Source organism: Rhinoraja longicauda, chromosome 9 (assembly GCF_053455715.1).
Source record: "Rhinoraja longicauda isolate Sanriku21f chromosome 9, sRhiLon1.1, whole genome shotgun sequence".
NCBI classification, from domain to species: domain Eukaryota; kingdom Metazoa; phylum Chordata; class Chondrichthyes; order Rajiformes; family Arhynchobatidae; genus Rhinoraja; species Rhinoraja longicauda.
This window is the reverse complement of record NC_135961.1, coordinates 20,451,079-20,460,404: the sequence shown is the minus strand read 5'-3', so window position 1 is coordinate 20,460,404 and position 9,326 is coordinate 20,451,079. Positions and strand designations below refer to the sequence as shown.

At 41.2% G+C, this 9,326-nt stretch overlaps 1 protein-coding gene across 1 annotated transcript in view; it reads right to left on the bottom strand.

Annotated features, from left to right (window-relative positions):
• Positions 1–6,951: 6,951 nt before the first annotated feature.
• spata17 (spermatogenesis associated 17) overlaps positions 6,952–9,326 on the bottom strand; it is a 197,156-nt gene continuing 194,781 nt past the window's right edge. Inside the window, 1 exon segment of the mRNA XM_078404922.1 lies at positions 6,952–7,568. Within this exon segment, the coding sequence (XP_078261048.1) occupies positions 7,488–7,568 (81 nt within the window). The 3' untranslated portion in view covers positions 6,952–7,487.

Below are 9,326 nucleotides of genomic sequence, written 5' to 3'. Positions count from 1 at the left end.
GCCATTCAGCCCTTCGAGCCAGCACCGCCATTCAATGCGATCATGGCTGATCACTCTCAATCAGTACCCCGTTCCTGCCTTCTCCCCATACCCCCTCACTCCGCTATCCTTAAGAGCTCTATCCAGCTCTCTCCTGAAAGCATCCAATGAACTGGCCTCCACTGCCTTCTGAGGCAGAGAATTCCACACCTTCACCACTCTCTGACTGAAAAAGTTCTTCCTCATCTCCGTTCTAAATGGCCTACCCCTTATTCTTAAACTGTGGCCCCTTGTTCTGGACTCCCCCAACATTGGGAACATGTTTCCTGCCTCTAATGTGTCCAATCCCCTAATTATCTTATATGTTTCAATAAGATCCCCCCTCATCCTTCTAAATTCCAGTGTATACAAGCCCAATCGCTCCAGCCTTTCAACATACGACAGTCCCGCCATTCCGGGAATTAACCTAGTGAACCTACGCTGCACGCCCTCAATAGCAAGAATATCCTTCCTCAAATTTGGAGACCAAAACTGCACACAGTACTCCAGGTGCGGTCTCACCAGGGCCCGGTACAACTGTAGAAGGACCTCTTTGCTCCTATACTCAACTCCTCTTGTTACGAAGGCCAACATTCCATTGGCTTTCTTCACTGCCTGCTGTACCTGCATGCTTTCTTTCATTGACTGATGCACTAGGACACCCAGATCTCGTTGAACTCCCCCTCCTCCTAACTTGACACCATTCCGATAATAATCTGCCTTTCTATTCTTACTTCCAAAGTGAATAACCTCACACTTATCTACATTAAACTGCATCTGCCATGTATCCGCCCACTCACACAACCTGTCCAAGTCACCCTGCAGCCTTATTGCATCTTCCTCACAATTCACACTACCCCCCAGCTTAGTATCATCTGCAAATTTGCTAATGGTACTTTTAATCCCTTCGTCTAAGTCATTAATGTATATCGTAAATAGCTGGGGTCCCAGTACCGAACCTTGCGGTACCCCACTGGTCACTGCCTGCCATTCCGAAAGGGACCCATTTATCCCCACTCTTTGCTTTCTGTCTGTCAACCAATTTTCTATCCATGTCAGTACCCTACCCCCAATACCATGTGCCCTAATTTTGCCCACTAATCTCCTATGTGGGACCTTGTCGAATGTTTAAGAAACATTTAGATAGGTACATGGTTAGGATAGGTTTAGAGGGATATGGGCCAAACACAGGCAGGCGGGACTAATGTAGATGGGGCATGTTGGCTGGAGTGGGCAAGTTGGGCTGAAGGCCCTGTTTCCATGCTGTATGTATGGCTCTATTTGAGCATCATGTGAAGAGATTCTTTGATATAGAAACATAGAAAATAGGTGCAGGAGTAGGCCATTCGGCCCTTCGAGCCTGCACTGCCATTCAATATGACCATAGCTGATCATCCAACTCAGTATCCCGTACCTGCCTTCTCTCCATACCCCCTGATCCCTTTAGCCACAAAGGCCACATCTAACTCCCTCTTAAATATAGCCAATGAACTGGCCTCAACTACCTTCTGTGGCAGAGAATTCCACAGATTCACCACTCTCTGTGTGGAAAAAAAACTTTCTCATCTCGGTCCTAAAAGACTTCCCCCTTATCCTTAAACTGATATAACATGATTAGCATACAGAATAGATATTCAATATGCAAGACATTTTCTTTACATACCACCCTACCTCCACAGGTACAATCCTTCATGTAACTTCCTTTCCTATTAATTTCGTTATTCGGCCTTTGATTATCTTACTTTTTTGTACCAGAATGCTGAGCCAAATTATTTAGTTTAAAGATACAGTGCTGAAAAAGGTCTTTTGGCCAACGGCCCACGCCGACTACACTAGTTCTCTGTTATTCCCAGTCTCGCATCCTGCACACTGGGGGCAATTTAGAGAAGCCAATTAACCTATAAACCTGCATATCTTTGGAATGTTGGAGGAAATTAGAGCACCCGGAGAAAGCCCACGTGGTCACGGGGAGAATGTGCATACTCTGCACAGACAACACCCGTAGTTAGGATCAAACGCAGATCTTTGGTGCTGTAAGGCAGCAACTCTACTGCCCGCCCCCCCCTTCCCCACCCCTTCTGTCCTGTTTTTGTGCCAAAAACCCCGTGTATGTGAAACCTGAGTGATTCTGCCTTGCAATGTCTTCCTGAAGTATACACTCTCTGCAATAAGGCAGGTAATTTTCACAAGCATGTATTTTGCATATGCTATTTCTCATGTTACATCTTTTGAGCACATCCCTATCTGCACCATGTTTTTGTGTTAGCCCAAATCTTTAATAATCTCATTTAAAATTCATCGCTACATCTATGTCCTATTACAATTTTACGATGGCATTTTGATTTACTTTTGCTGGTCTTCTTCAAGCTGTGAAACCTCTGCTGTACCTCCCATTAGCCTACCTTTACATAATGTGTGACATAATTCTCTGCACTTTGTCTCCATATCAAGGTGGAGCTTCCCTCCTGGATTAGAAATACATTCTCTATTCTCAGTGCACCAATTAATGCAAGAAGTTTATAAATTTGCTGCTGAATCACTTCCCAAAAGGTCGATGGGGTCAAGGATCAGAAGAGAACTTACTTCTGCTCGTATGTTTTTCCAGCAGTTGAACACCTGCTTCTCTATCTTATGTTCTACAGCAAAATTAACTGACTTTTTTTATATTAAAATTGCTTGTATAGAATGTTAGTTACTTGAAAAAATATTAAAAGAATGGCAACAGCACAGTGGCGCAGCAGTAAAGTTGCTGCTTTTCAGCTCCAGAAACCCGGGTTCGATCCTGACTACAAGTGCTGTCTGTACAGAATTTGTACATTCTCTTTGTGACCGCGTGGGTTTTCTCCGGATGCTTCAATTTCTTCCCACATTCCAAAGACGTGCGGGTTTATAGGTTAATTGGCTTCTGTAAATTGTCCCTAGTGTGTAGGATAGAACTAGTTGTTTGGGTGGTCGTTGATCGCATTGGGCTCAGTGGGCCGAAGGGCCTGTTTCCACACTGTATTTCTAAACTACACCAAATAAAATTTCTGTAGTTATGCCACACTTGTCCAGTTCTCTACCATGAACAATCTCAACCATGGTTTGAGCATGAAGGGGCATTCAGCCCATCAATGCTGTACTGACTATGTAAGTGCAACACAGCCAGCTTCACATTCCCACTTTCTTTCTATAACCTTTTTTTTCCTTTCAGTTACTTTTTCAGCAACCTTTAAACACTTTGTTTGAATATGCCTATATTACTAGAATTTAACTAATACTGTTAAAAAAAACCAATTATTCGTGTCACCTTTGGCTCTTTTGCCAATCACCTTCATTCTCTACTCCCTATTTTCTGATCCCTCCACGAATGGGGGGTAGCTTCTCTCAACCTTTTCTTTCCGTACTCTGCATGATTTAAAATACCTCTACGATCCTCTTGCAGACTTCTCTATTCCAGTGTGGATACAAGGAACTGCAGATGCTGTTTTACAAAAAAGACACAAAGTGCTGGAGTAACCGTGGGTCAGGAGGCATCTCCGGAGAAAAGGTCCGAAGAATGTCTGAAGAATGGTCTTGACCCAAAACGTCATCTGTCCATGTTCTCCAGAAATGCTGCCTGACCCGCTGATTTACTCCAGCATGTTGCGTCTTTATTCCCTCTATTCCAATGATCTAATTGCACTGCAGAGGGTGCAGAGGTGATAAACTAGGATGTGACCTAGGATTGAAATGAGAGATTGGATGGCTCCGCAGATGGTAAGTCCAGGCCGCGGGCTCTGCGAACCAGAGCCCAGGTGGTCCCAGCCGGAGGCCGCCAGCTCCAGGTGCATGGCCGGTGGTAGGACGCAGCGGGAACGGAGACACGACACAGAAAACAAAGATCGGGTCTCCGTTCGGGAGAGACTTTTACAGTTCCCTTCCCACCACAAAGGGTGGTAGATGTATGGAACAAGCTGCCTGAGGAAGTAGTTGAGGCAGGGACTATCCCAACATTTACAAACGTTAGGCAGGTACATGGATAGGACAAGTTTGGAGGGATATGGACCAAATGCTGGCAGATCAAGAAGCGCCTGTTTGTGCACTGTTTCAGTCTGACTACAAACTGCATTTCCCTCTTTTATATCATCTTAAAACTCTACCAAGTTAGTTAACTCCCATTATCAAATCCATTCTGACTATCACTCAGCAATTAGTAACTGTTAATCTGCTCCTTGATTTCTTGATCTTCAGACTGATAAGTCTACAGATATTTAGTTTATCCCTAACAATCCTCTTTTGAATAAGGACGTAACGTATGATTTCCCAGTTCCCCAGGACTATCCTGAATCTTTGAAGTTTACAGAGATTATCTGCGTGAAAATCCTGCAGATACATTATTTTTATTGCGAGACATCTCTTGTTGAATTACAGCACAATAAATATGGTCAAGTCTTTTGAAAACCAAATTTCTTTATTCTTTCTTAACAAACACATCCCCTGAGTTATTCTGTGTTGATTCCCTCCCCCATTACTGGTTCCAAAGACGCAGTTTCTGTACTCAGACAGATCTCTTCAGCTTTGACCCCGGTCATCTATTTTTTTGCTTGAAAATATAAGCATAAAGGCTACACAGCAAAATAGAGCCATGCGGGGAACCAGTGTTCTCAGACAATGTTATGATGGGATGGCATAAATGTATTAGACGACCCATTTTAGGATGATCCATGCCGAGTGCTGTCAGCTGTTGAAAGTTGCTTGCTTGCAATGATACTCAGCCTCGGAAGGCTTTTTTTATTCAGAGGTCAGATTTAGACTTGTATGAGATTAATCTGATAAGGGCATTGCTGTTTCTAATCGGAATGATGGGACAAATGCAGTAGTGAGGTGAGAGTCAACAGCGGGTGAGTTATTGTGGTGTGATGGACTACCTTGGAGCTTGAGTAATCAAAGAGATAGCACTCACATCCAAAATTGCTCTGGCGTTTTTATTCATCAACAGTCTGCCTGGCCTTTCTGTGTGACTGTTGCTCGGCCCCTACACAGAATAAAGCACTCAGAATTATTTTCTGAAACTAAATGACAATAGGGGTTCAACCTGGGTTCGCCTTTTCACTCACTGAAATTAAAGCACATTTATTCTCTGCAGTGGCCCAGCCTTTAATTTAAATGGAATCCACAAAAGTACAGCAGAACCATTTCACAATCATTTCTCCAAGGAACACCTGCTCTGAAAATGAACTTTTTTGAAGTAACATTCCAGTGATAACAGAGGCGCTTTAATCAATGATAAAAGCAATGTATTTCAATTTTATTGAAACAATCTACCATTTTGTTAATAAATGTTAGAATTTTTCAGAAGTTGAAGGGGGGGGGGTGGTTGTGGTGGAGGTGGATTGAATGACTCAATATAATTTTGGAAACCGAGAGAATAATTATATGATTGGGCTAACAACTAATAGGCAACCAACAGCATACTTTACTCATTTATATTCTTATATCATTTTTCTAAGTTGGTCTGATGAGATTTATGAAGCCCAACTTAAATAAAATTATTACCCAAAAACATTCACACACCCTCCCCTCTATTCTCTCTTTACTGTGTCAGACTGTCTGAATTTTTCCTGCATTTCAGAGATTTATTTTAACACTGATTTATGTTTTGATTTTGCAAAATTCTCAGCCAAAGACCTAAAATGCTCAACATTATACACCTCGTGGAAAGGCCTTTATAAGTGAATAATGTGATGGAAAAAAATAGGTGAAATGTGAAAAAAATCTTCCTGCACTTTAGAGATATCAGTGAGATGTTGAAAAATATTATGGCAGTACTCAAGTAATCGTAAGTCATTTTAAGTTGTTATCTTTATCTTATATTCTTCAACAGTTTAATTTGAAGTGCTCAACTAAAGATTTTTTTTTTGAAAAGGTAGTTGAAGTGTATGAGCTAAAAAATATTTCTTTGTAAAGTGAATCATCATCTTCATTTAAAAATTTATCTTCTGGTTGCAATGGGGATAAATTATATCTTTCTACTGACTGGAGCAAAAAATATAATGCCTGATGGTCTAAGTTTGCTATGTAGTTGTAGAGTCGCAGAGTCATACAGCATGCATTCAGGCGATTCAGCCAACCTTTCCATGCTGAACAAGATGCCTCATTTAAGCTAGTCTCATTTGCCTGCACTTTCCCCATATCTCTTTAAACCTTTCCTATCCATGTTCCTGTCTAACTTTATGTTAAATGTTGATATTGTACCTGGCTCAACTACTCCATTCCATATGCTTACCACCCTCTGTGCGAAAAAGTGGCCTCTCAGGTTCCTATTAAATCTTTCCCCTCCCATCTTAAACCTGTGCCCTCTCATTGTAAATTATCCCTAGTGTGTAGGATAGTGCTAGTGTACAGGGGTGATCGCTGGTCGACATGGATTCAGTGGGCTGAAGGGCCTGTTTCTATAACTCTAAAGTCAAGTTCTTGATCCCCTTACCTTGGGATAGTATTCACCCCATCTATTTCCCTCATGATTTTATATACTTTCAAAAGATCACTCTCAGCCTCCAGTGCTTCAGGGAATAAAGACCTAGCCTGCCCAATCTCTCCCTAAAGCTCAAGCCTTCAGGTCCAGGCAACATCGTTGTAAATGTCTATGTGTTGGTATTCTGATCCAAATCCATCTCCTTTACGAATCAAAATTTTCAGCAAATTTTATCTAAAGTAAAATCTGTTAAAATTCCCCCTTGTGCAAAAGTAAACATGTTTGAATAGTCTGCATTTTAGATTGCCAGGTACACACAAATGTTTACATTTTATCTGGAAATTAACATTTGCATGTGTGTTTTTTCTGAATATATGAGATCGTGGAAAAAGTAGCAATTCTGATTAACAGAATCTGTCATATTCAAAAATCACTTTACCACAAACGGTTTTAAAGGCTGCTCTCTCACTTACTTACTCAGTATAGAGAGGCTGAACAATCTGACATATACTACAGATAGACACAAAAAGCTGGAGTAACAGGCATCATCTATTTGGAGAGAAGGAATGGGTGACGTTTCGGGTTGAGACCTTCGTATACTACACCTTATCAGTCTGAAGAAGGGTCACGACCCGAAACGTCACCCATCCATGTTCTCCAGAGATGCAGCCTAACCCGCTGAGTTACTTCAGCACTTTGTGTCCTTTTGTGTAAACTGGCATCTGCAGTACCTTGTTTCAACCTTACCTTTACTGATGAAAATTAGGGAGGGGGAAATCATCTCCTTTAATAAACCACCCAGAACCACTCAGATTAAAAAAGCAACACAACAATATATTAGTATTTCAATCATCGAGACAATGCCAGTTTATTTTTAATAGGTTAGTACTTTTTCTGCAATATACATTATATGTGATCAATAACTGGGAGGTTCCCATTTTCTCATTACTCCAATGGGATTTTTTATTGTGCACATGAAGGGAAGAAGCAGTTGACTTGTTCGACACACCGTGGCAGGAAGCTTCCCATTTTCTTAGAACACTTCTCCAGCTTTGGAATATGTTTTTTTAAACTTCTCAAAAAGATAAATTGATGTAAAAATAGTTTTGAATGGCTAGAAAGAGAAAATATAACATCATAAACAAACAGCATTTTTTCATTTATTTTAAATATACAGCATTAAGTACAAGAATATGAATGCTTCAGCTATGATTGTTCAGATATCAAATAATTCAGTGAATAAAATTAAATATAAAAGACAATAAATCAACAGTACAGATAGAATATTATTGTAATATTTCCAACAATAGTCCTGCTGTGGCCATGTAAGGTACTGCTGAGACTCTTTAAGGTGCTGGTCAGGCCATATTTGGAGTACTGTGTGCACATTTGGACCCCATATCTGAGGAAGGATGTGCTGGCTCGGAAGACGGTCCAGGGGAGGTTTACAAGAATGATTCCAGGAATGAGTGGGTTAGCATCTGATGAGCGTTTGATACCACTGGGCCTCTACACGCTGGAGTTCAGGAGGTTGAGGGGGGAGCACATTAAAACTTACAGAATAATGAGAGGCATAATGAGTGGATATGGAAAGCATGTTTCCACTGGTGGGAGAGTCTAGGACCAGAGGTCATAGCCTCAGAATTAAAGGACGCTCTTTTTGAAAAGAGGTGAGGAGGAACTTCTTTAGTCAGAGGGTAGTTAATCTGTGGAACTCATTACCACATAGGGCTCTGGAGGCCGTCACTGGATATTTTTAAGGCAGAGATAAACAAATTCGTGATTAGAATGAGTGGGTTATGAGGAGAAGGCAGGAAAATGGGATTAGGAGGCAGAGATCAGCCATGATTGAATGGTGGAGTAGACTCGATGGGCCAAATAGCCTAATTCTACTCCTATAACTTGTGAACTCTCAAAAATAAGCCAGTGGATTTGTTACTGGCAGAATTTCATAATGGAGTATTTATTTTCCTGAAGCATAATGCGATTATATTAAATTTTGTTTACCCATTTTCCCTTGGATATACATACAATTTAACATTAATGTATCTGAAATAGATTTTGGCGATAAACCAAAATAGATTTTGGAGATAAACCAAACAGTGCAAATTGGAAAATATAGGTATACTTTGCTGAGCACAGAAACACAGGATTTAACTTGGGGACACAAGCTACTGCAAATGCTAAAGTTTAAACTGAACCTTTAATAGTCGACTGTGAGTCAAAACTGCAGCAAACGCACCAAGACCTGAACTTTTAAAACCATGTAAGACAGTTTTATTGAGAAAATTAATGTCACATGCAAAAGCTTTTCACAGAAAGACTTAAACTAATGTCTACTTTCATTAGACCTCCAGATGTTGTCCATTTTCTGACATGAGTATCATATAGGCCAGGTTAACTGGCATTCCCAAACAATGAGCGGCACAGTGGCGCAGCGGTAGAGTTGCTGCCTTACAGCGAATGCAGCACCAGAGACCCGGGTTCGATCCTGACTACGGGTGCTGTCTGTACGGAGTTTGTACGTTCTCCCCGTGACCTGCGTGGGTTTTCTCCGAGATCTTCGGTTTCCTCCCACGCTCCAAAGACGTACAGGTTTGTAGGTTAATTGGCTTGGTTAATGTAAAAATTGGCCCTAGTGGGTATAGGATGGTGTTAATGTGTGGGGATCGCTGGTTAGCGTGGACCCGGTGGGCCGAAAGGGCCTGTTTCCACGCTGTATTTCTAAAACTAAAACTAAAAAAAAATAGCATTCTATCCTAGTTTAAATATTTTCTTTAAAGACTAAACAGATTAGTGTGTGGAAATGATGCTCCATGTACCGATACCAATGTTGCCAGCCAAATGGTAATGCCAAACACAGAGCAGAATT